At 45.5% G+C, this 26,464-nt stretch overlaps 1 protein-coding gene across 1 annotated transcript in view; it reads right to left on the reverse strand.

Moving 5' to 3' along the window:
* SCARB2 (scavenger receptor class B member 2) overlaps positions 1–23,152 on the reverse strand; it is an 82,728-nt gene extending 59,576 nt beyond the window's left edge. The window contains exon 1 of the mRNA XM_005899156.3: positions 22,664–23,152. Within this exon, the coding sequence (XP_005899218.1) occupies positions 22,664–22,780 (117 nt within the window). The 5' untranslated portion in view covers positions 22,781–23,152. The remainder of the gene's footprint in view (positions 1–22,663) is intronic.
* Between the last annotated feature and the right edge of the window lie 3,312 nt (positions 23,153–26,464).

Below are 26,464 nucleotides of genomic sequence, written 5' to 3' on the forward strand. Positions count from 1 at the left end.
CCAACCTGGCCATAAGGAGTAGGAAGTACATGTTACTTCCTAACATGTATAAGCTGCTGAGTTTGGGGGGTTGTTTGTTATCCAGCATTACAAGAGAAGCCTGATTAATACTGCACCCAAGGTTAATACACATAAACCTAATATCTAGTAGCTAACTTGTTATTAAAGAAAAACTGCATTTTTTTTAAGATTTAGCTAATTAAGTTTAATATCGAGCTAAGACAAGAGATGGTTGAATGGCATCACCAAATCAATGGACTTGAGTTTTAGCCAACACTGGAAGATAGTGAAGAACAGGGAAGCCTACCATGCTGCAGTCCACGGGATCTCAAAGAGCTGGACACAGCTTAGTGAGTGAACAACAGAGATAAGGCATAGTTAAAGTTGAGAAGGAAGTACTGTTAAATTGAAGTGAATTAAATAACTACTGCTTTGGAATTGGACTTGATCTGGGTATTGTCCTGGTATTTTTAGGAAAAACTGCTTTTTTAAAGTTAAGATCATTGAGGGGACATATGTATACTTATGGTTGATTTATGTTGATGTTTGGCAGAAACCAACACAATTCTGTACAGCAATTATCCCTCAATTAAAAATAAATTCATTTTTTAAAAAGTTAAGATCATTGAGGTGCTTAAGAAAGAAAAGATCAGAGACTGAGAATACATAAACCAGAATGCAAACAGTGACTAACTCTGTATGTTGGGATCTGAAAGTGAAAGTTGCTCAGTCCTGTCCGACTCTTTGAGACCCCATGGACTACACAGTCCTCGGAATTTTCCAGGCCAGAATACTGGAGTGGGTACCCATTCCCTTCTCCAGGGTATCTTCCCAACCCAGGGATCGAACCCAGCCCCCACCATTGCAGGTGGATTCTTTACCAGCTGAGCCACAAGAGAAGCCCAAGAGTACTAGAGTGGGTAGCCTACGCCTTCTCCAGCAGATCTTAACCCAGGAATTGAACCAGGGTCCTCCTGCATTGCAGGCAGATTCTTTACCAACTGAACTATCAGGGATCTGATAGCTGTTATTTTGATCTGATAGCTGTTGGGATCTGCTAAGTTGCTTCAGTCATGTCTGACTCTGTGTGACCCCATAGACGGCAGCCCACCAGGCTCCCCCATCCCTGGGATTCTCCAGGCAAGAACACTGGAGTGGGTTGCCATTTCCTTCTCCAATGCATGAAAGGGAAAAGTGAAAAGAAAGTCGCTCAGTCGTGTCCAACTCTTTATTTTCTCCTTGATGAGATCATGTATTTTCCAAATTTTTATAATGAGTAAAAAAAAAACCCTTAACATTGAGAAAAAAAAAATTTGGGGGTGGTGTGCCACATGGCATGTGGGATCTTACTTCCCCAACCAGGGATTGAACCTGTGCCCACCGCAGTGGACGTGTGGAGTCCCAACCACTGGACAGCTAGGGAACTCCCAACGCTGAGAAAAATTTTAAAAAGAAGAGAGGAAAAGGAGATCTACGGATAAAGAGAGTATAAGTCCACTAGTGAAACAATAACTAGATTGCATTCATAAGAAGCAGCTAATGACATCACCTGAAACCCCTCTAGTGGTGAGGATCTGAATCATGATAAACAGAGACACTGGCCTCAAAACAGGATGGAAACCACGCCCTGTGACACAGCACACCACAGGATGCCAAGGTTTTAGTAGTCCAGGCCTCCAATTTAACAGAAGTGGAGCTGTAAGGGAACTTAATGATATGACTCTAGTATTCAGTGGAAAATATCTCAAGACTCTGCAGCGAAAAACAAAGTGGTGCTGAAATAAAATGCGTGCAGAAAACCCAAGCTTGTCAGAACAAGCACAGTCGTCTGGAGGGCTGGAAATCAATTCCTATCTGTGAGTCGGCCAGGTCACAGGACTGGGGGCTCCTTGTGGTTTGGCGCCAGCTGGAACATCTAATCATCCGATTTTTATCCAAACAGCACATTAGAGAAATATTCTTGGCCTTTACTATCAGTACTGATTTACCAATTTGAGGTCAGATTGGTGAGATGGAAAAATTTAAAGAGAAACCACAAAACCCTTTCCTTCCAAGCTTGGGATCCAGCTCAGACTCACTTGTTGGGGAAACACCCCCCTTCCCTTCCCCCCACCCCTGCCACACATACATTAATCTCTCCCCACCCCAGCCATAGAGCAGCCTAATTGATCATTTTAGGCAGGTTTTTTTTTTAAGAGCTTTGTGGTGTTTTATCTTATCTTCTAAATGGGAGTCTTAGCTATCTGAGAGGAGCAAGGGAGAGAGTCAGGCCCAGAAAGACAGAGAGAGAGAGGGGATAACAGCTGACAGAGGCTGACCAGATAGAACCCAGAGGCCATGGAAGGACAAGGAAGGGTCTGTGTCTCTTCGTGTCAGAGCCAGGCTCTATACAGTAACTCTATGCAATAGAGATATACCAGAGTTTCTCCGGTATAAAGTGCACACACAGCCCCTAGAAACAGCTCAGTTAACACTGAACAAAACCTACCTAAAACTGATATGTTAACTATGAAAAGTGTAACACAGAAATAATAATTGTCTCCTAGAGGATTTTGAATTGGAGGCCTGGACTACTAAAAACTTGGCATCCTGTGGTGTGTCTCCCATAGATACCTTTCAAGTTATCTGCTTCCATTCAAATAAAAACCTCTTTTTCTTACCCAGAAATTTCCAGAAAAATGCAGGGCAATAATTTCTCCTCCTTTGTGAAGTCCTTGGCAATCCCCCTTAACTGGATGGGTCATCCATTTTTTTTGAATCTCATAACACATTATATAGGAATTTCTTAGGGAAAAAAGTGCTCAGGATGGAAAACATCTTCTAAAAAACTGAGGTTAATCAGAAGCAACATGACGCAGGTGATATTAGCAGCCAAAAACGAGAAGTGCAGCTACTCAATATTGGAACATATTAGGTTACCTGTTGGTGCTGACCTACAGAAAAAGAATAGGGTTTTGTTTTTTTCTTTAATCCTCACCACTCCTCCAGGACAATGCAGGTTTTGGAGAAATATTGATTCAGTCAACAAAACATAGTAGAAGAAAACTATATTTTCCATCAGCTTTGCTTATAAGATGCTGGGAGAGAAGACCATGATGTGGGGCAACCAGAGAGCAGAAGAGAGGCATGAACAGTCACAGCCAAAGCCACAGTCAAGCTCCTGTGACAGCAGCTCGACAGCTACAAGTCCAAGGAGCCCTTAAAGGGTACCCAGAGGAAGCGCTTGTCCCCTGCCATTTCAGCCACATTCAGAAAAGAAAGAAAGAAAGTGAAGTCACTCAGTCATGTCCAACCCTTTGTGACTCCATGGATTGTAGCCTACCAGGCTTCTCCGTCCATAGGATTTTTCAGGCAAGAGTACTAGAGTGAGTTGCCATTTCCTTCTCCAGGGGATCTTCCCAACCCAGGGATCGAACCCCAGTCTCCCGCATTGTAGGCAGACGCTTTTACCATCTGAGCCACCAGGGCAGATATGAGAAGCCACCACATTCAGATACGAGAAAGCAATTCAGACAGATACATTAGAATCAGAAACACACAGATCGAGCACCTATTAGTTTCTCTATCTTATTGGTAATCCAGCACCCTACGTGGCTCAGACGGTAAAGCGTCTACCTGCAATGTGGGAGACCCAGGTTCGATCCCTAGGTGGGGAAGATTCCCTGGAGAAGGAAATGGCAACCCACTCCAGTACTCTTGCCTGGAAAATTCCATGGATGGAGGAGCCTGCTAGGCTACAGTCCATGGGGTCACAAAAAGTCGGACACAACTGAGCAACTTCACTTTCACTTTCTTCAGCACCCTAAAGAGCTAAGGGGCTTCCCAGGTTGCACTAGTGGTAAAGAACCTGCCTGCCAAGGCAGGAGATATAAGATATAAGTTCAATTCCTGGGTCGGGAAGATCCTCTGGAGGAGGGCACGGCAATCCACTCCAGTATTCTTGCCTGGAGAATCCCATCGACAAGAGGAGCCTGGTGGAATACAGTTCATAGACTCACAAAGAGTCGGACAAGACTGAAGTGACTTAGCACACACACACAAAGAGCTAAACACAGCCAGTTCCTTTTGTGGGTGGGGAAAAAAAACCCGTGTCCCTCCGTGATCTCTTTTCAGAACAATTATTAAAAGCAATGCTATAACCATGGTTTTCTTGCAAAGTATAGAACTATGCATTCAATGCATCCAAACACAGTATGTGTGTGTGCCAGGCGTTGCAGGTTGGGGATCCCTAGCAACCAGATCCCTGGTTTCTGTGTTCCAGGAGTTTACCTTCTATTTGGGTGACGGTGATATACACATGCAAGATAATTAACAATGTAAAGTAGCAGGTAATAAATGGCCAATGAGCACACCAAACAGTGGTCTCTGTAGTGTTCAGACAATGAATTCTACAAACTGAGACGGAGAAGGGTAGGGCTTAATGTGAGCCAGGAAGAAGAAATAAAAATTTGGCAAGCAGAGAAGTTCATGGGGGGTGGATGCCTTCTGGACAGCTGGGGTTGATTCCACTATCCTGTCTGACTGGCAGAGTGAGCCCTTCCTCTGTGCTTGATCTATGTCCATCTCTCCTGGAGCCCTCCATTTAATCAGAAAGAGTGGATATGGAGAATGAGACAGTAAAAGATCCAGAGGAGTGATGGTATTAGGTCTGACTGGGCATGGGTTTTATAGGGAGCAGGGAGAGTCATTCAGAGAGGTATGTTGGGGTCACAGAAGTCTAGATTTTATCTGATGTATAAGGAAGGAGTATGGAAGGTTTCTGAGCTGCAGAATACTATCAAGAGCCAAGGGTTGTGTTGTCACTTTATCTCATCCAATCCTCTTAATGGAAGTGCTGAAGAAGACTCTTGAGAGTCCCTTGGACAGCAAGGAGATCAAACCAGTCAATCCTGAAGGAAATCAACCCTGAATATTCATTAGAAGGACTGATGTTGAAGCTGAAGCTCCGATACTTTGGCCACCTGATGTGAAGAGCCAACTCATTGGGAAAGACTCTGGGAAAGATTGAAGGCAAGGAGGAGAAGGGGGTGACAGAGGAGGAGATGGTTGGGTGGCATTATCAACTCAATGGGTCGAGTTTAAGCAAACTCAGGGAGATAGTGAGGGATAGGGAAGCCTGGTGTGTTGTAGCCCATGGGGTCACAAAGCCCATGGGGACACGACTTAGTGACTGAACAACAACAATCCTCTTAGTAGTCTTCAAAAGGAAAATCATCTTCCCTGTTTTACATCTCAGGAAACCAAAGCTCAAAGAGGTTAGGTGAATGCCTGACATCTACTGTACTGGTAGAGGGTGCAGCCTGCCTCCCAGGCCAGGACTCACTGCAAACCTGTGCTCCTGGCAATGCTGAATTTTACCAGAGCCTTGTACTCCTGGAAAACAGCAATGGTTCTAGAATCCTTGCTTCTGTGTTCTGGGAAATAGCTGGCTTCAAAGAAACACCCTTCCCTGTATGACTTAGAATCACAGATGTCTCTCTTGTTTACCTAAGACAAGGCCAGACGCTGACCCTCCAGATTCCCATTTTTTGCCTCATAATCAATTAGCTGGACAGCCTGACCCCACTGATCAGTGGTAGCCAAATGCCTGCATGGTGACTACAGTTAATAACACTGTGCTGTACACTTGGGGCTTTCCTGGTGGCTCAGTGGTAAAGAATCTGCCTGCAAATGCCAGGGGCCTGGGTTTGATCCCTGGGTCATGAAGATCCCCTGGAGAAAGGAATGGCAACCCACTGCAGTGTTCTTGCCTGGAAAATCCTATGGACAGAGGAGCCTGGTGGGCTATAATCCATGGGATCGCAAAGAGTCAGACACAACTGAGCACGCACATGCACAGGCCTCAATAAAGCTGGGTAAAAAAAATGCTTGTTAATCAAACTTCAGGTTTCTCTCCTTTCCAGCTGCAAGAATGCCTCACAAAAGGAAAAGCCTTCTGGTTAACTCTCAGGGCCCTGAAGATCATACAGTCAGATGTACTCCCAAATGCAAGATCCTCTCCCCCTACCACCAGGTCCTTTCTCCTTTACAATAATCCTTCTAAACAGCCTCTCCTTATCAAAGTCAGATTTGTTTTTTATCTGACACTCCTAACTATTGTGCCAGGCTGCCTATCTTGCATTGACACAGGCGAGAGGTATTTTGGAAGCTTACACTGGCACTTGACGGCAAATAGATGGGGAAACAATGGACACAGTGACAGACTTTATTTTTGGGGGCTCCAAAATCACTGCAGATGGTGACTGCAGCCATGAAATTAAAAGACGCTTACTCCTTGGAAGGAAAGCTATGAGCAGCCTAGACAGCATATTAAAAAGCAGAGACATTGCTTTGCCGACAAAGGTCCATCTAGTCAAAGCCATGGTTTTTCCAGTGGTCATGTATAGATGTGAGAGTTGGACCATAAAGAAAGCTGAGCACTGAAGAATTGATGCTTTTGAACTATGGTATTGGAGAAGACTCTTGAGAGTCCCTTGGACTGCAAGGAGATCAAACCAGTCAATCCTAAAGGAAATCAGTCCTGAATATTCATTGGAAGGACTGATGCTGAAGCTGAAGCTCCAATACTTTGGCCACCTGATGCAAAGAACTGACTCATTTGAAAAGACCCTGATGCTGGGAAAGATTGAAGGCAGGAGAAGAAGTGGGTGACAGAGGATGAGATGGTTGGATGGCATCACCGACTTGATGGACATGAGTTTGAGCAAGCTCCGGGAGTTGGTGATGGACAGGGAAGCCTGGTGTGCTGCAGTCCATGGGGTTGCAAAGGGTTGGACATGACCGAGCAACTGAACTAACACTGGCACACGTGGGAAGGAGGGCTTGGCTAAGATTGTTATAAGGATTAAATGAGGCTTAAGCAGAGTGCTTATCTCCAGTCACACTCAAAATACTCAATAAATGGTGACTGTGATGTTGACTATCACCATCCTCAGATTGCAGATGAGAGGGTTCCAGGTTTTGTCTGCAGAAAGAAAGGAATCGTGTCACTTCCATGAGTCTCCTCAAATATAGACAACCGAACAAATGTTAAACAAAAGAGAAAAGAAAAAAGTTTTTAGTCACTATCTTCATAAAATATCCTACATAAGATTCAGTTAAAGTTGAAATAAGGAATTAGCATAAAATTGGAAACTAAAATGTTGAACAGGACAAGAATGACTTTGTAAATTATAATAATTCACAGACTAGAAAGCAATCATTAGGATTATAAAAACCACTACATAGAAATAAGAAACATGCTCATGATGTATGCTAACTGGTAAAAGCAGACAATGCAAAATATGTATAAATGTGGACAAAACCAGCAGATAAAATGCAAACATGAAAACATTAGGGGGGTGCTGTATAGATAATGTTACAATTTCAATTCTTTAGCTATCTTCAAAATCATCAAGCCTTCACTAGATGTCTAATAGCATTCATCTCTACAGCACAGGGTTAGGCGGGGTCTTCCAGTCTCTCTGTGAGGTTTCTCTGCACTGTTTGGATTTTTTTTTTTTTTTTACAACAAAAATAAACTACTGCATAAGCAGAAAAAATAACTGTTCCCTTATATATATTTTTTTACAGTGAAAAAATCTAAGGAACTCAATTCTATAAAATATATTAATTAGACCGCCAAGGGAAGGCAGAAGTGGATACAGAGGACAATTTCATCTAGCTTTGCCTCTGTCCTTGCAAAACAAAGGCGAGGCTGATGCCTCATCAGCTGTGGTCAGCTCTCCCTCACCAGGGCCAAGGGCCTCCATCCCCCACACTGGGCTTTGCAGTATTGCTCCTCCTACTATTGTCAGGATAGTTGATGTAACACTCTGTATTCCTGGCCAGCTTTTTCTGACAAGATATGGATGCTCGCTCATTTCAGAGTGAGAAAGGACTTGCTGCGGCAACGTGGACAGACCTAGAGATTATCACACTAAGCGGAGTAAGTCAGAGAAAGATAAACACTATATGATTTCACTTACACATGGAATCTAAAAAGCAATACAAATGAACGTATTTACAAAACAGAAGCAGACGCATAGAAATAGAAATTTATGGTTAGCAAAGAGCAGGGCGGGAATGAAGAGGGATAAACTGGAAGTATGGGATTAACAGATGTACGCTTGTCTATATAAAAAACATAAACAAGGAGGATTAACTGTATAGCACAGGAACTATATGCAATATTTTGTAATAAGCTATAATGGGAAAGAACTGAAAAAAGAATATGTATATGTATATACACACATACTGAATCACTTTGCTGTACACCTGAAACTAACACAATACTATAAATCAACTACACTTCAATAGAAAACGAAGAAAGGATTTGCAGCCTCATTTATTTATTAAAGAAAATCATCTCAGAATTATCCATCCCCAAAGAGCCAGTCAGTGTGAGTGAACAGATGGTAAACGGCCTGAGTTTATCTTGTCTGGTTTGTATCCAGTTTCAGTAAAAAAAAAAAAAAAAACAAACAGTCTGAAGACAAGAGGAAGAGTTCGCAGAAAGAAGAAAGGCAAAATCCTTCCCAGAAGGGAGGGTAAAACTGGCTGTTCTCATGACAGTCTGACTTGAACTTACTTCTCCAAGTTTCAAGTTGACGACAAAGTTTCAGGATGGAAATAAACATCTGGTCGACTGGAGTCCTACGCTAAGCAAACCAAATAAAAACCTAACAACAACAACAAAAACACCAATGCCTGACAGCTTGCCAGAGCCACACGGACAGCAGGTGCTGTTACAATCGGGCCTTCTCCTCACTGCAGGCCTGCACCCCTACCCCCGGTCACTCCTAGCTGAGTCAACATCCTTACAAGCCTCATACCATCTTTGCCTTTGAATCCACTCAAATTTTGCTCTTAAGAGTACCGGTTTTTCCTGTACATTTTTTTTTTTTTTGGCCATGCCCTCAGCAGTGAAAGTGGAGAGTCCTAACCACTGGACCTCCAAGGAATTCCCTCCTGCACCTTTAATGCGTCCCTTGGCACCCGACCTCCCCACTCACAATGGCCCTCAAGGAACCTAGTGTACACTGTAAATCCCAGAGTAGATGGTGTGGGGTGTGTGCGTGTACACACTAAGTAGAGAAGAGGAATGAGAGAACAGAAGGCAGTTTATAAATACAGCTGCCAACGTTTCTAAAACAGTTGCTTCTTTATTTTTATCTCCTTCCCTGATGTTCAATTCAGAGAAGGACAATTATCATTACTACCAGGCTGCTACTGACTCAAAGTCTCCAGGAGGCAGGTGCTCTGCTGGGCATTATGGACACTTGAAGCCTTCCATTGGGCCCACAAGGTAAGAAGTCCCATTTTGCGGGTAAGGAAATGGGGGCACCAGCTTTCCCAGACTCACAGAGCCAGTTGAGTCAAGTCAAATCCCACCAAGTCTAGGTCTGTGGGTTTGCAAAGTCCATGCTTGACCACTCCAGGAGCTGCTACCCCATCACACTTCCAGAGTACAGCTTCCAGATTTAGTGAATAAAAACACAGGATGCCCAAGGATATCCCAAATATTGCATGCATGCGTGCCAAGCTTCAGTTGTGTCCAACTCTGTGCAACACTATGGACTGTAACCTGCCAGGCTCCTCTGTCCATGGGATTTCCCAGGCAGGAATACTGGAGTGGGCTGCCATGCCTTCCTCCAGGGCATCATCCTGACCCATGGATAGAATCCACATCTCTTATGGTTCCTTCTTTGGCAGGAGGGTTCTTTACCACTAGTGCCACCTGGAAAGCCCAAAATATTGCACAGGCTATGTCAAAAATGCTTTAATTCTTAGGATGCAATGCTGAAGGATTCAGGGGCAAAGTGTTGTAATACCTGCAACTTGCATTCAAAAAATTCAAGAAAGAATATATAAGAGAAAGATGAAGTCAGCACAGCAGGATGCTAACAACTGAAACTGAAGAGAATCAAAATATTGCATAGACATACTCACTAAAATACTATGTGAAGTTTATCTGAAATTCAAATTTAACTAGGCATCCTGAATTTTATCTGGCAACCTACCCCAGAAAGACCATGAAGCTGTGGAGAAACCATCACTTGGGCTCCAAGACCTCCCTGGGCCACGAGATAACCCTGCAACCAGCAGAGTCTTCCACTTATGCTAAATTAAAAATCAGCATAAGGTCCCAAATCAGTTTTACCATGTGACTTTGGATAGTGTAGAGCATGATGAATTTTTCCAGGTGTAATGTGGTAATACTACCCTCAGAAGAAATACTGGAGGGACTTCCCTGGTGGGCCAGTGGTTAAGAATCCAATTGCCATTGAAACATGTATAATATCCTATAAGAAACAAATCACCAGTCCAGGTTCGATGCAGGATACAGGATGCTTGGGGCTGGTGCACTGGGATGACCCAGAGGGATGGTACAGGGAGGGAGGTGGGAGTGGGGTTCAGGATGGGGAACACATGTACACCCGTGGCAGATTCATGTTGATGTATGGCAAAACCAAGACAATATTGTAAAGTAATTAGCCTCCAATTAAAATAAATAAATTTAAATTAAAAAAAAGAAAAGAATCCACTTGCCAATGCAGGGGACATGGGTTTGATCCCTGGTCTGGGAATTAAGATGCCTCAGAGCAACTAAGCCTGTGCACCACAACTACTGAGCCCAGAGCCCAGAGCCCGTGTTCTGCAACAAGAGAAGCCGCTGCAGTGGGAAGCCTACACACCGCAACTAGAGTAGCCCCACTCACGGCACCTAGAGAATGCCAGCGTGCAGCAACAAAAACCCGACGCAGCCAAGAAAATACATAAGTATTTAAAAAAGAGAAATATTGTAAAGATGATTGAGTTATGTGGTCAATCTGCCACGTCAAAGCCAGGTCAATCATGTCGACTGAAAAACCTTTTGGTTAATTTGCCAATATGTATACACTGAGAGCTTTCTCTGTGCCCAGCAAGCATAGGCCCTGTTTCAAGAAGACACTCAGCTAAGGATGTAACACTGACATGCACGTAACAGTGAACCTTCATGTGCAAGGCCCAAAGGAGGGCTATGCCTGAAATTACCGGGATAATATCAATTGTTTGGATCCATGGGCTTCCCTGATGGCTCAGACAGTCAAAAATCTGCCTGCAGTGCAGGAGACCTGGATTTGATCCCTGAGTTGGGAAGATCCCCTGGAGGAGGGCATGGCAACCCACTCCAGTATTCTTGCCTGGAAAATGCCATGGACAGAGGAGCCTGGCAGGCTAAGTCCATGGGGTCACAAAGAGCTGGACATGACTGAGGGACCTACACTTTCATCCTAAAATTCCCATCTGGATACCTTGCAGGCTGCTCAACATCAACGTGACCAAAAAAGGGGCTCATGATTTCTCCCCGAATCACTCTGTCCTACTGATGAGAGGAGTTCTACCTCATCCTCTTCTCCATTTCTTTTCCTGTCCCTATCTCATCACTGGGCTTCCCTCATGGCTCAGACAGTAAAGAATCTGCCTGTAATGCAGGAGACCTGGGTTCGATCCCTGGGTCAGGCAGTTTCCGTGGAGAAGCAAATGGCAACCCACTCCAGTATTCTGGCCTGGAGGAATTTCATGGACACAGGAGCCTGGCGGGCTACAGTCCATTGGGTTGCAAAGAGTTGGACATGATGGAGCTACTAACACTCTCACTTTCATCTCATTACTGGCAAGGACTGCGGCGATACGGTTCAGTTTTAGGTAGTCTCCCAACTGGTACCCTTTTCTCCAGCTTCGCCCCTTTCAAAGGTATTATCTATATCAGCTTCCAGAGAGTTCCATAAAAAGTGCCTATCAGGCCAGACACTCTCCCCACTGCTAACAGGATAAACTCTGAGGTCCTGATACAGCCCAAGACGTCAGTCCATGGGACCTGACTCAGCCCATCACCTGCCATCCCAACAGGCCCTTTAAGAACGAGCAACATGGAGTGTTCCACCTTCTCCCAGGTATGACTGGATTAGCTGCTTCTGCTGAGAGGTGTTGCTCAGTCATGTCTGACTCTTTGTGACTCCATGGACTGTAGCCCGCCAGGCTCCTCTGTCCATGGAATTCTCCAAGCAAGAATACTGGAGTGGGTTGCCATTTCCTTCTCCAGGCAATCTTCCCAACCCAGGGATTGAACCTGGGTCCTCTGCATTGCAGGCAGATTATTTACTGTCTGAGCCACCAGGGAAGCCCATGACTTGGTACAGCCACAAGACACAACACATCCACAGCAGCCTGATGGAGATCTTTCGGGAAAGCAGCAGAAGGATGGCTGAGGGACCAGCTGTCCCGATAAAAGCCACATGGAGATGATAAGAATAAGCCCTTATGGAACTGCATTGGGCTTTAATGCAAGTAAGTTAATATTTTCAGAAACTTTCAGGCCTCAAGAGCACTGCTGCTTGTACTTTTAGTTCAACAAAGTGCTACTTAATAATTAAACACAAACTCAGCATCCACATTGCCATCTACAGAGTCTAAATTTACCCAGAGATAATGCAGACCAACTTTGAGAAAACCTGATCTAATAGTGTGTGGAAGATTCTCATTGGATTCCACATTAATAAAATTCACCAAATATCAAAACACCAGTTGGTTGGCATTATTTTAAAAATTTCTCCCTGAAATCAAGCAAACCCAGTGCTGATTCTTGGAGTAATGTAAATACTTTGTACTATTTACCTTTCTAAATACTCTATTGAGGTAAAAGAAATAGGCTGCCATTAACATTTTACCCTTATTCTCTGACCTTATTTTAACTTAGGAACAAAAGCACTGGTTTTCTTTTTTTTTCTTTTATGTCATTGTTTAAACTCATTTTGCTTTAATTGCAAATCCAATAATTTCAGCTAATGAGATCTGACAGTTGAGGCTCCAATGTCAGTTTATGTGTCAGCTGCTGCTGTGTCTATAAGTCACAATGAGGACAAGAGGGTAGAACAGTTATTGTGAAAAAGCTCCTGCTACAAAACTCCCAGTAGAATACTTTCTAAATACTTCCAGGTAATTTCAAATGTGAACCCAAGGTCGAGAACTGCCAGCCTAAAGGGAGAAAAATCAGCCACCAGATAGAAACTTAATCAAAAGGACCAGGTGAAGAGTGGGGAGATATATGTGGATGCTGGCAGGGGATGGGGGTAGGGAGATGTAGGAACAGTTGAATGAGTGGATGAAAAACAGGATTTTAAGATGTGAATAAATAAGAAGTGTGGCCATGGCAATAATGCCAGGTTCTCTGTATAACCTGTAGAGCCAGTCTTATTATTTTACAACCTGTTTGGTTGTGACTATATCTCTCAAAGATGAAATGCGGGATGTTTCCCTCACCTGTTTATATCTACATCTCCTATTCCTTCCATTACTGTGGATTATCAGAAGAATCATATTAGAAGCAATAGCCTTAAAATGGGACTTGCAAGAGTAATGATGACATTCCTGTAACCAGGAAGCAAGGTATTCTGTCTTGCTTTCTTTAGAAAGAATGTAAAATTCTGAAGCTAAAGAAGCCACATGGGGAAGGTCAAGGAATGAAGCAGGTACAGGTCTGTGCATGTTTGCATGCCAAACCCTAGCATTAATTCAGTTCTCCACAGAAATATGCCCTTTCCCATTTTTGTTAAATGCATGTTAAATTCTTCAATACTAAAAGAATCAACCCTGAATATTTATTGGAAGGACTGATGCTGAAGCGGAAGCTCCAATACTTTGGCCACCTGCTGCAAAGAGCTGACTTATTAGAAAAGACCCTGATGCTGGGGAAGATTGAAGGCAGGAGGAGAAGGGGGTGACAGAGGATGAGCTGGTTGGATAGCATCACTGACTAAATGGACATGAGTTTGAGTAAACTCCAGGAAATGGTGAAGGACAGGGAAGTCTGGTGTGCTGCAGTCCATGGGATCACAAAGAGTCAGATACAACTGAGTAGCTGAACAACGAATGACCTCTTCAGGCTATCTTTTCATCTTCCTTCTCGTGGTAAAGAGCATCAGATACAAACAGATATTTCTCCACTCTATGAAAGACAGCAGAGCAAACCCCATGACAAAGGGCACCTTCCCTGGACCCTGGGGTCGGACGTGTGACGGCGGTGGGGACAGGGACGGAGGTCCTGTCCAAAGGACAGCCTCCATTCTGCCCCAGCTGCTGTCACCCAGACTGTGATGGGGCCAGTACTGCAAAAGAGCCACATTCGGGAAATCCAAAAATGAGGGGATAGATGTGTATGTACAGTGGATTCACTTTGCTGCACAGTAGAAACTAGCTCAACATTGTAAAGCAGCTATGTTTGCTGTTGTTTAGTCACTAAGTCGTGTGTGACTGTCTGTGACCCATGGACTGTAGCCCTCCAGGCTCTTCTGTCCATGGGATTTTCCAGGCAAGAATACTGGAGTGGTTGCCATTTCCTTCTGCAGGGGATCTTTCTGACTCAGGGATCAAACTTCTATCTCCTGCATTGCAGGCAGATTCTTTATTGCTGAGCCACCAGGGAATCCCACAAAAGCAACTACACTCCAATAAAAATTAATCAAAACAAACAACAAAAAAAAACCCAAACGGTCACATGTTCCCAGAGAACCTGGAAAGCTGGATTATTCAGCGAAATTTCCAGATTTTAAAGGTATAAACTATTAGTGTGGCAAACGTGACCACTGGAACAAAAATGTGTAGCAGAATAACAATATATAACCAAAATCATCCTGAAGATGTTAAGTTCTCATCTCTCCATTCATCCACATGATGTTTAATAACTATTTTGTATGACATTCCTTTAACAGGTTGAGAAAATGATACAAAGCTACATATGGCCGGATCCCTACCTTCAAAGAGAACTTTGGGGCTAGCTTTAAATACTGAATTATGTCCTGTGGATAGAGAATCTTTAGCAGGGCTGAGGCTAGAGGGGAATTATTGAAGAATTCAATTATGGAGCTACTAATGTTCTGGTCTGGTTTGATTAACACACAGGAAAAGACAGGAGATTCCCTGAACCTGATTCACTGATGGCCCAAACCCACTGTTCTTCATGCTGGACTCATGAGGACACCAAACAAACATATAAATATATAACAAAGTAAACAAGACCCTGGTGGTCTGAAAACATTAAAAACATAGTTCCCAAAGTAGCCTTACAGAAATAAAGCACGTATGTTATGTCATTTTAAAAATTCTAAAAGTCAACAAATTTAAATGAAAACCAGATCAGTAGTTCTCAAAGGGTGGTCTGAGGTCCCCTGAGGGACCCCAAGACCCTCTCAGGGGATTCCTCATGGTCAAAACTATTTCTGTAATAACATTAACTATCTGCCCTTTTCACTCTCATTTTTTCAGGAGCGTATAGTGGAACTTTCTAAAGGTTACACAGGTTGTAATGATGTCATTGCTCTGACAGCTAATGAAATACGTGCTCATGTATACTTGTATTTTAGCTTCCCAGGTGGCGCTAGTGGTAAAGAACCCACCTGTCAATGCAGGAGATGAAAGAGATGGGGGTTCGAGCCCTGGGTCAGGAAGATTCCCGGGAGGAGGGCATGACATCCCACTCCAGTGTTCTCGCCTGGAGAATCCCATGGACAGAGGAGCCTGGTGGGCTACAGTCCATGGGGTCACAGAGTTGGATACAACCAAAGTGACTTAGCATGCACATACTTGTGTTTTAAAAATGTATCAGTTTTAATTTCTAATATTATAAATATTTATAGATGTAACCAATAGAAACATAAGTTCTTTGGTGTCTTCAATAATCCTTAAGAAAACAAAGGCATCTGAGTCCCAGATTTCTGAATTAGATTATAAATTCCATAAGGGTAGAGACTCTGTCTCATTTACTATCGTACCCATAGGTCTCAGCACACTGCCTCACCAATGATTCATACTCAGTAAATATTTCCTAAATAAATGGATGACTGCCAAAGAATATACCTAAAAGTGCTTTCGGATATAGAGAGCAAACACTGAAAGTAGCCTTTATTTTTCTCAGTTGCTTTTGACTAGCTACCAGCTTTGATAAAAAATGGTTGCTTCATGTAATATATCATGGATATAGACTAAGTATCTTGATGATATAGACCATAAATGCCTAGTCACTTGGCCAATATCATGTGTTTTCATTAATGATTTTATAATCCCACCTGCTGATTCTTCCCTGGGAAACAAGCAAGTGTCTGGCAGAACAGATGGCCCCTTCATTGTGGCTTGACAGTGAAACAAGAAAGCAAAAAACAGTTCTCATAAGCAAAGACCTTCCCCTCCCTCCCAAAAGATATTTTCTTTGATGTAAACCTGCAGAATAGTAGTAATTACTAAGAATAATAGCCCCAACTAGAATTATCAACTCTTTTGTATGCTAGTTATACCAGTTGGAATTAAAAATAAATACAGGGTGGGAACAGAAGCACCCCATTTCTGTAAAGTATATGTGCTACTATAATGCACAAAGAAAAAATGTGGATTAATCAACAGTATATTTAACAGTGGTTTCTGTTTCTCTTTTTTTTCTTTGTTGTCTCTGACTTTTTACAATGGCATATATATCTCTTTACCAGAAAAACAGGCAAAAATAAAGATAAAATACAGGGATGTCCCTGGGGGTCCAGTGGTTAAGAACCTGCCTTGTAACGCAGGAGACACGGGTTCCATCCCTGGTCCAGGAGGATTCCACACGCTGTGGACCAACTAAACCCATGTGCCGTAACTATCAAGCCCGCGTGCCCTAGAGCCCGTGCTCCGCAATAAGAGAAGACACTGTAATGAGAAGCCCGCACACCACACAGTGAAGAGTAGCCTCCCACACACCACAACTAGAGAAAGCCCACAATAGCAACGAAGACCCAGGGCAGCCAAAAATAAGTAAATAATTTCTTTTTAAACAATAAAACACAAAGAAAAAAAGAATTGCCATCTCAAGGAGTGAAGACATAGGTTAACAGAACCAGTCTCGGTTTTGACCTGGGTGCTAGTCCCAAGGACTCTGATTCAGGATGGCTGATGGGGTCTGGGTTTTTTCCATAAGTGATTCTGATGTGGTTCCCTAGAGTCCAGGAAAAACACCAAGAACTGCTGACTTACTCCCTTGTCTTAACCTTTAGTACTGCATACGCCCACAGTCACCAGGAATTAGTAAGATGCTGAAAGAAACATCATAAGATTTTGATATCACCAGATCACATTTCCAAAAGCCAGGGAGAAGTTGGATGATTTTGTTGAGGAGTTAAAGACTCCGGCAAGGATATGGCCTCTGTTTATAGAGCTATGGTTTCTGCTGGTGGTGGGCCAATCACGTGACTTTGTCACGAATTTGGAAGGAAGAAACTGAGAGATGAAGCGTGTTCATGGGAGGCTCAGCAGCTGGAGCATCACAGAAGGTCAGGGCTAGGGAAGCCCCAGATGAGGAACCAGCCTGGGCCCGAGGACACAGAGGAAGCTGGTGGGGAAGGCAGAGGAAAAGGAGAGAGACACACTGGGCCTGGATCCTGCTGACCGTCCAGTTTCTACTGGATTTGCAGGAGGCCTTACTGTGCTGTGGTTCTCACCCTTTGATTTCTACCAGCTTCCTCTTCCAATCTTAGAGAAAAAAAAAAAAATCCTCTTTCTTGAGCTAGCGTAAGGGTGCCTCATTTCCTCCGAGAGCACTGCTCCTCTTTAATGCCAGGAAGTGGAGGACAATGTGATGTGTGAGGGTAGAATTTACGGTCACCAGGAATCTTTTGAAAGGGAAGAAGGTGCTAGTAATTGCTCTAGGATAACAGGTGTAAATAAGCCAGAACTGTCACAGGCAATGGGATGTATAATGACCTTCAGGATGGGAAAAGTGAACTAGAAGACCCAGTGTGTGCACCTAACTTCATCATGTGGTCTTTGATAAGTCACTTCTCTACGTTTCCAGGGTCACATTGGCGTAAAGGTAATTCAATACCCTAATATGTGCATGCGTTCTAAGTCGCTTCAGTCATGTCCAATTCTTTGTGACTCTAGGCTACAGCCCACCAGGCTCCTCTGTCCATGGGATTCTCCTGGCAAATACTGGAATGGGCTGCCATGCTGTCCTCCAGGGGATCATCCTGACCCAGGGAGCGAAACTGTATCTCTTAGATTACTTCATTGCAGGCAGATTCTTTACCACTAGCGCCTCCTGGAAGCTCCTAATTTGATACCCACCACTATCCATATTTGAATTTACAGTCTCAGTTTCCTTGACTAGAAAATAACAGATTAAGCGATGCCTACTCTAGGATTCTATGTCTTTATAACCCTGAAGAGAAGCAAATCAGGAAATGGGGTTGCTGGGCAAGAAAGAGCCCTTGAAGATTATATATAGTTGACTGTCTTTATATAAACAAAAATGAAGATGTTTTACTCATTGGACTCTAAAAATATCACATAGCTTCACCAATCAGTGTTATTTGCTTAAACTGTCAGGGATTATATCTTATCTCTTCGAGCTCCAAGGCTGCTCTCACTCCCTGCTCAGGCCAGCTGGTATTTGCCCAGGGCCTCAGGTTTCCAGTGAAGGGTAGGTGACTCTGTCATGTTCGTCTCATCCGTGAGCCCTCATGCTGCCGTCCTTCCTTGGTAGCAAAGTGTCAACAGTCTCTTGCCCTCTCGCTGATTCCCCTGCCAGCCCACCTCTTATTAGCCAACTTTGCCCTTGGCCAGCTTGCGCCCTCATTTCTGGGAGATATTCAAACTTTCAGCAAGCCGAAAGGCAAATTTAATATCCTGTGCTGCAGAGTTGCTCTCAAGCACAGGTCACGTACCTGTGTCATAGAATCTCAGGATTTTGGAGCTAGAAGGACCTTTATCTACTCTTTAGTTCCTGTCTGTGAAAAGAACAGCTGGAAACAATAAATGTTTATTGTCGGCTGTGCAAATATGTTGCCAATACAAATAACGATAACAAATTCAGGTACCAGGAAAGGACTGTACTATATGCTTTACATCAATCCTTTTATTTCATTCTTGCAACAGCTCAAAGGTAGGTATTCTTATGACCCCCATTTTCAAGATGAGGAACCTGAGGTTTTGAGGGGTTCAATAATTTGCTACTTGGCTTGTCCAATTTAATCCAAGTATTTGTTAGTGACTGAAAAAGGGGTTTTCACCAAGCTCTGCTGATTCTTAGGACACTGTTCTTTCAACTAAAACAATTAGAAGTGAGGCAGCAGGCAGTTAGCTTACCCACCACCAGTACCAGGCACTGCCCTAGTTGCCAGGATGAAATGTAACATAAAACCCTGCCCTTCCAGGTTCTAAACAGAAAAAGAGATTGCTGGGTCCCTGCAAAGCTCTGTCTTCAGGGAGGTCAAAATGCTCAACAAAGAGGGCCTGGCCCATGCTCCAGGATGTGGGTGTGAGCAGCCAAGAAGGGAAAAGTTTTTCTGCCTCTTCTGTAATTGAGAAAAGTCAACAGAAACAGTTGGGCTTCCCTGGAGGCTCAGTGGTAAGCAATCTACCTGCCAATGCAGTACATGCAGGTTTGATTCCTAGGTTGGGAAGATCCCCTGGAGAAAGAAATGGAAACCCACTCCAGTATTCTTGCCTGCAAAATCCCACGGACAGAGGAGCCTGGTTGGTTAAGTCCATGGGGGTCACAAAATAGTCAGACACGACTGAGTGACTAAACAACAAAGAGAAAGAGTTACAGGGCTTTCTCAATGTAAGGCATACTATAACAGGCCAAGGATGGAACCAGACTGTCTTGGTTCTTTCCACTCTACTCAATAGCCGAGATCAAATCTCCCTCCAGTCATCTCTGGCTGTTGTGGGCCTCAAAGACAATTATCAAATGAGACAGAGTCTTCTAATAGGAATTATGTTACTAAGCTTCTCACAATTAGCCCAACCTACTCATTTGATTTTCATTCTTTTTCTCTCTCCTCTTTTTTGATGTAGACAAAGCAGGACATGGACAATTGTCAAAGGAAAAAAATTAAGAACTAGGAATATCAGATTGTATTATAAGTATATTAAAGTAAGTTATGAATGAATTTTCCATAACAACGTTAATGGAAATGATGATGGAAGCTGTCCTTGGGCACCTGTTCCAAGTCTGACACCATGCTTAGTGCTTTACACAGGTGACCTCACTCAGCTTCACAACAGCACACACACACAGGCACATCCCAGGTCTGTGTGAAGCTCATGCAGTGTATGGAGGCTGTCCCTAAGAAAAGAAAACGCTGCATACAGAATTAGGTAGAGGGCCTTTGAAGCGCCCGTGCAAGTGCGGGACCCAAAGTGTAAGCTTTGTGAGTTTCATGGTGAATGCATCCCCTAGATGGCTAACATCCTCATTGCCCTCAGGAATGAAACTGAGGTTCAGAGAAGTTATGTAACTGGCCCAAAGGCCAAGAGCCTAGAAATGTCAGGGCTAAGATTTGAATATAGGGTGTCTAACCTCCAATCTCATGTATTTTTTATTTGCTTCTAACAAAAATAAAACTGCTATCATTTACAAATAACTATGGTGCTGGTGGTGGTTTAGTCGCTAAGCCATGTCTGACTCTTTCAACCTCCAGGCTCCAGTGCATGGGATTTCCTAGGCAAGAATACTGGAGTGGGTTGCCATTCCTTTCTCCAGGGGATCTTGTCCAGCCAGGGATTGAATCCATGTCTCCCGCATTGCAGGTGGATTCTTTACTGCTGAGTCACCAGGGAAGCCCTACAAATAACTATACATACTACTGTATCCCATTTAAAGTACACCCATTTTCTCTAGTAATTCTTATAATTCTTCTATTTACATGAATAGTTGTTATCCTTATTTACAGATAGAAAAGCCTAGAATTAAGAAAGGTTAAGTACTAGCCTAAGGTTACCCAGCTAGTACACAGTAGAGCCAGATTCATGCCTGCAAATCGACCTGCGAAGTCCTTACTCTTTCCACCATCTCATGCTACCCGCCTACAGGCGACCCAGGAAAGCGGAGTGGTAATGATGGTAAGGCGTGACCTCTGGTTGCCTTACCATATTTCCACATCTGTCCACACCTAGCCCTGTCATGAGTCTCACACACCACGTGGTGCAGTGTTCCTTAACAGGGTGAGGCAGTTCTGAAAGTTCACTTCTCCTGTACTTTCATTTACAGTCAGATCAGAGTCCATTCTTCATGGAGAAAACCACCTTTAAAAGCCAATCACCAAACATCAGTGCAAACTTAAGCCCCAGCCCAGCTGCCTTACAACTACCCTCCACCCCCACCACCTCCCTACCCACTGCCCATGAATGTAGACCCACAGAGCATCCAAAGGCTGACAATACCTGAGGCACAAGGTGGGGAGATCACCCATCTCACAGACCTCTCCTGAAACAGCCTTTCAAAGCCATACAAGAAAATCCAATTGACTATCATTGGATTGCTTAACTCTAGACACCCAAGCAAGAGGTTACATCCTTAAAGAGGTTACATCCTTAAACTACCTAGCCATGGATTTGCAGGTAGACAAGGGTGGAGAGATTCAATTTAGTTTTTTCTTTGAACATGCTTTGAACAATGGCCTTTGAGAAGCTCAGACAGTGGGTCCTGTCACCCCCTTGACAATGAAAACTTTTAAAAATTAAACTATGCTTTGCCATGGCATTTTTTTTAAAGTAGCTTCAGATTTCAAGTAATTGATGACTTTTAGAAACCTCTATTTAAAAAATAGGTCTGTTGCCACCTGGAATGAAACAATTTTGCTAATTGGGAGCGCAGTGACCAATTTTGGAGGAGGCCCCAGCTTTTATTATCTGGCCAACAGCAAGTGTAAACGAGTAGGAGAAATCAGGCAGTGATGGGTGCTAACAAGAAAGGCTTCTCCGATAACTTTTTTAAAAGGAAAAAGTGACCCCAGTAACTCTCTCTGGTTCCTCTTTCCACACGAATTGGTGGATGTGGGTGAAAGGGCAGGAGAAATGACCACTGAGTGAAATCATAGGATGGAGAGGTCTGAAGTGACCAGCTTTCCAGCCCACTCATCTGAGAGGAAGAGATGGGCTCAGATTAAGAATTTAAATGCAGCTTTGCCTAAGCTTAGAGTTGTTTGCGGAGAAGGTGATGGCACCCCACTCCAGTCCTCTTGCGACTTAGCAGCAGCAGCAGCAGCAGCAGGGTTGAGAAGAGCAAGAAATCCATGGTGAGACAAAGCAGCAAGCTGCTAAGTCAGCACAGGCTCTGATGAACTGAAATGTCACCCAGCCCAGAGGCCTGGCCTGGCTACCCAGTGCGGGGCTCAGCCCAGGAAGGCAGGAACACAACAGACTAGGCACCAGCCTCCCATCCCCACATCACACCACTTCAAAGGCCAGGGCAAGCAGCCAACACACTTGCGGGGTGGCGGTGTCTTTCATTTAGTTTGTTTCCTCATGAAGTGGGAGGGAAATGAGTTTGGGCCCAACAGAGATTGGGGCGCGGGGAGGGCCCAGAAAACAAATGACAGAATTTAAGTGAAAGCCTTCTTTCAAAATCTAGACCCACAGTCTTGTTTATTACTCTAAAAGGAACAGGATTATTCCTCTCCAGCCTTCTTTAACTCTTACCCACCCAGCCCAAGAAAACATGGAAGAAAGGAGGGCCCTAGCCTCCGGACTAGGGTTATAAGGGGTGCAGATCCACCCTGCACAAGGTTCAGCAGTGGGAGGGTGGGCTGCAAGTGTACCCCCAATCCTGCTCGACGCGCGCGCGCGCGCACGCACACACACACACACACACACACAGCCCGCCACGCCTCACCTTCTCGATCGTCTGGTCCACGGCCTTCTGGAAGACTCGGGCCACCAGCAGCGTGATGCTGGTCACCAGCAACAGCAGGGACAGCGTCCCCACCGCGTAGAAGCAGCACCTGCCCATTCCGCGCACCGCTCCGGGGCCGGGCGGCGGGCGACCGGATGAGAAGCAAGGAGGGAGAGACGGAGGGGCGCCGGCGGAGCGGCCGGAAGACCCGGGACCCTCGGGCGCCCGCGGCCCAGCAGAGGGGCCCGGCTCCCTGCTTCGCGACTGGGCGAGAGCGGCCCTGCTTGCACCCGGCCGGCCGGAGGGGCGTAGGAGTCTCGCTTTGGTTTCGGTTTCTACGGCCGCGGCCGCCGCGGCGCCCGCCTGGCGCAGCTCGCGAGGCAGAGGGAGCGCGCAGCGCGGAGACGCTCGCCGGCCCGGCACGCCGCAACCCCGGGAGGCGACAGGCGGCAGCTGCGCGGGGAAGCGGGCGGGGCGGAGGCTGAGCCCGCAGTCATGTGCCCCGCGGCAGCGGCCGCGATTCGGCCGGAGCGCCCCGCGGCCCGTCCCGGGAGCCGCCCAGCACCGGCGGCTCCCTGACCCTTGCGCAGCGACGCCCCCGCCCTCTCGCCGCAGGCCCCGCGGTTACCGCGGGAAAATCGCCTGCTCTCCCAGTCTCTACTGTCTTCCCAAGACACGAGCTGCGGGCTGCCGAGCGCCAGGGATTCAGCATGGATACACGCTGCCCCTGCTATCTACATGAGCTCACAAGTTAGCGCGACACTGTTACAGCAATTAAAGCACAATGTAACTAGTGCTTTTAGAGGTGGATGAGGAGGTCTGTGCCAGCAAGCACCTCTACCGAGGTGATCTAGCATCCCCACGACTGAACTGGTCGTGGGGGATGTGTAAGGGTTTGTCATGTGAAGGGTGTGTACAAAGGAGGGGGGAAGCTTTTGGAGAAGAAAAAGCTGTGTTAAGATATCGGGGGTGGAAAAAAGAATTGTATTGATCAACCATGCTAGAGGTCTCTCCATTATTTCTATAGAAAAAAATTGTATAGACATAATTATTCTATAGAATAATTAAGCTTTTATAATTAAGAATATGCTTTTAAAAACTACAAAAAAAAAAAAAGATATTGGGGTTGAAAAACCCGAGGTTGCCAGAGGAACGTCTTTTTTGACTCTAGGCTCTGGTGTGCAGTGTGGGGTAGGGGTATGGAGGCCCCTTGGGGTCAGACTTTGAAGAACTCTTGTGTCCTGTAGGAGAGTTGGGACTTTATCCCTCCGCATTGGGGTCAACAAGAAGCTTCAAGCAGGGGGCCCTTATGTTCTCATCTGCTTTGCTCACCAATGTGTTTCAGTCACCCCAGCTAAAGTCCTCACTCAGCAGAGACTCAATAAATATCAGTGGAATGAACATCAACTATACCCCAGGCCTTGATTAGGTGCTCACACACCTATTTAATACCGGCAGCAGCCTGGTGGCTCTTTGTCCCGGTCCCCCCCAAAGCATCTGGAGGGGAGCACTGCTCTAGAGATTTATGAGGGAACAGGGTTGGGGAGCTAGACCTGGGGTGCAGGTGTGCCCTTGGTGAAGGAGAGAGATGAGGAAGGAAGGCTGAGTTGAAAGAAGCATCTTATGCTACAGTGAAGTTCTAAGAAAGTTCAGCAAGGCCTTGGGGGAGTCTTCAAGCCAAGCTGCCCTGTCCCAGGAGCCCAGCGCCTCCCAGGAATAGGCTTCTTGTATTTAGTCATGGGCTGGGAGCAGCACTAGGAAACTGGCCTCTACACCAAGCTGGGGATGAGAACCAGATGACAGATTTTAGGGCTCAGCAGCTGGGGCCATTGGTCATTTGTGCACGATCTGAGAAGTCCATTTTCTTGGCCGCTATGGTAGTATTAGCCCTCTTTTACACACAAGGAAACCACACGCCTCTTAGGGGCGAGTAACCTAACAAGTTCAACTGGTTGCTGAGTGGTAGATCCTGCCTGAACCAGAATGCAGGCCTGGTGGCTTCCAAAGCCCTTCCCTTTTCTACCCTGTGCATTGCTGCCTCCCAGCTGCCATCAGTGAGAATCTGGGACCTGGAGGTTCAGTTAGGAGACTTTGCTGACCACTTGGTGAGATGCTATGATGCATTAAAAATGGTGGCAAAAACTTTGATACTTCTTCTACTGAGTATTCTTGCCTGGAGAATCCCATGGACAGAGGAGCCTAGCAGGCTACAATCCATGGGGTTGCAAAGAGTCGCACATGACTGAAGCAACTTAGGGCAGCACACAGCACTATTGAGAGGAGGGTCTATATGGTTTGCCTCGAACTTGGGCTGGATTTAGGGATGGAAAGCACTAAATCGCCATGTCCTAGAACTTCTGAAGATAGATCATAAACACTTGCAGTTTCTTCCTGGGCCTCTGAAAATAGTAGCTTTTGGTGCCCTGAGCCACCACTAAGCCCAGCTACCCTGAGGCTTCCAATCTGGAGTGAACAGAGGAAAGACTATGGGGTGTTGCCCTGCCAGCCTCTTGCTGCCCCCAGTCTCCTGCTGCTGCTGCTAAGTCGCTTCAGTCGTGTGGGACTCTGTGTGACCCCATAGACGGCAGCCCACCAGGCTCCCCCGTCCCTGGGATTCTCCAGGGAAGAATACTGTAGTGGGTTGCCATTTCCTTCTCCAATGCATGAAAGTGACGTCGCTCAGTCGTGTCCCACTCCTACCGACCCCGTGGACTGCAGCCCACCAGGCTCCTCCGTCCATGGGATTTTCCAGGCAAGAGTACTGGAGTGGGGTGCCATCGCCTTCTCCAAGTCTCCTGCTACCCCCAGCCATTTGAGTCTTGGGCCCCCAGACATATGCAGCAGAGTGGTCCCTACCTTGCCCTGCCCTGCTAGAAATGCAAAGTAAACCACTGTTGTTTGAAGCCATGAGGTTTGGGCATGTTACTAGGTTTTAGATAACTGGAGCAGATTGTGAGGGCAGGTCTGAGCCTGGACTCTGGCAATGACAGTGGCCGCCCCTGTTCCTAGGTCTACCCATCTATAGCTACCAAAGGTCAGCAGCAGCTGCCCTAGAGAACCAGGCCTGGGTGGGGTCTGGAATGATTCAGCTCCTCCAAACCTCATGGCCAGGATGTCTGGGTGGTCCCTAGTAATCCTGACACCACCAGCAGCCTTTCCCTACCTCCAGTCCTGGCATGCTAACAGCCTGTTCTTTCCTCATCTCTGCTTTGGATTCTAGCTATCTCCCTGGGCTCTGTCCTGTGCCCCAGTTTGCTCCAGGGGCTGTGCCAGCCTAGTAGTCCTCACTTATCCCTTTCCTCAGCAGCCTGAGCCTGTGTGTGTCCTCTCCTGCATTAACTAGAAAAAAGTTTCGGTAACCTGCTTGCTTGAGTATTCGGCACCCAGTGGTCCAAGTTCACATTGAATCCCCCTCCTCCGTCTTCAGACTAAGACCAGTTTTCTGTTTGCAGTTTCCATTAACTAGGCAAATGCCATAGTTACCCACCTACTCAGCCCTGGCCCACCAACCTCAGGACACAGCTCCTTCTCATTGTTCAATGAGGTCCCTTCTTGCCTCTTGTCTGGGCCACTAACAGACAGTGGGGATGGAGAGATGGCTCCAGATTTGATAAACACATCTTGGGAAGAGGGAAGCCTCTGAACTAGGGTTTCCAACTCAGTTACTCTCGGTTCACCTTCCCTTTGAGGTGCTTTCACTGGACAAGAGCATTCCACCTTGTAAGGCGGCTGGTAAGCTGCTTCCCCTTTAAAACTCTGGTCCAAACTGGACAAAAACCTCTTTCTTGGTTCCTCTTAGCA

Source organism: Bos mutus, chromosome 6 (genome assembly GCF_027580195.1).
Source record: "Bos mutus isolate GX-2022 chromosome 6, NWIPB_WYAK_1.1, whole genome shotgun sequence".
Lineage (NCBI taxonomy): Eukaryota > Metazoa > Chordata > Mammalia > Artiodactyla > Bovidae > Bos > Bos mutus.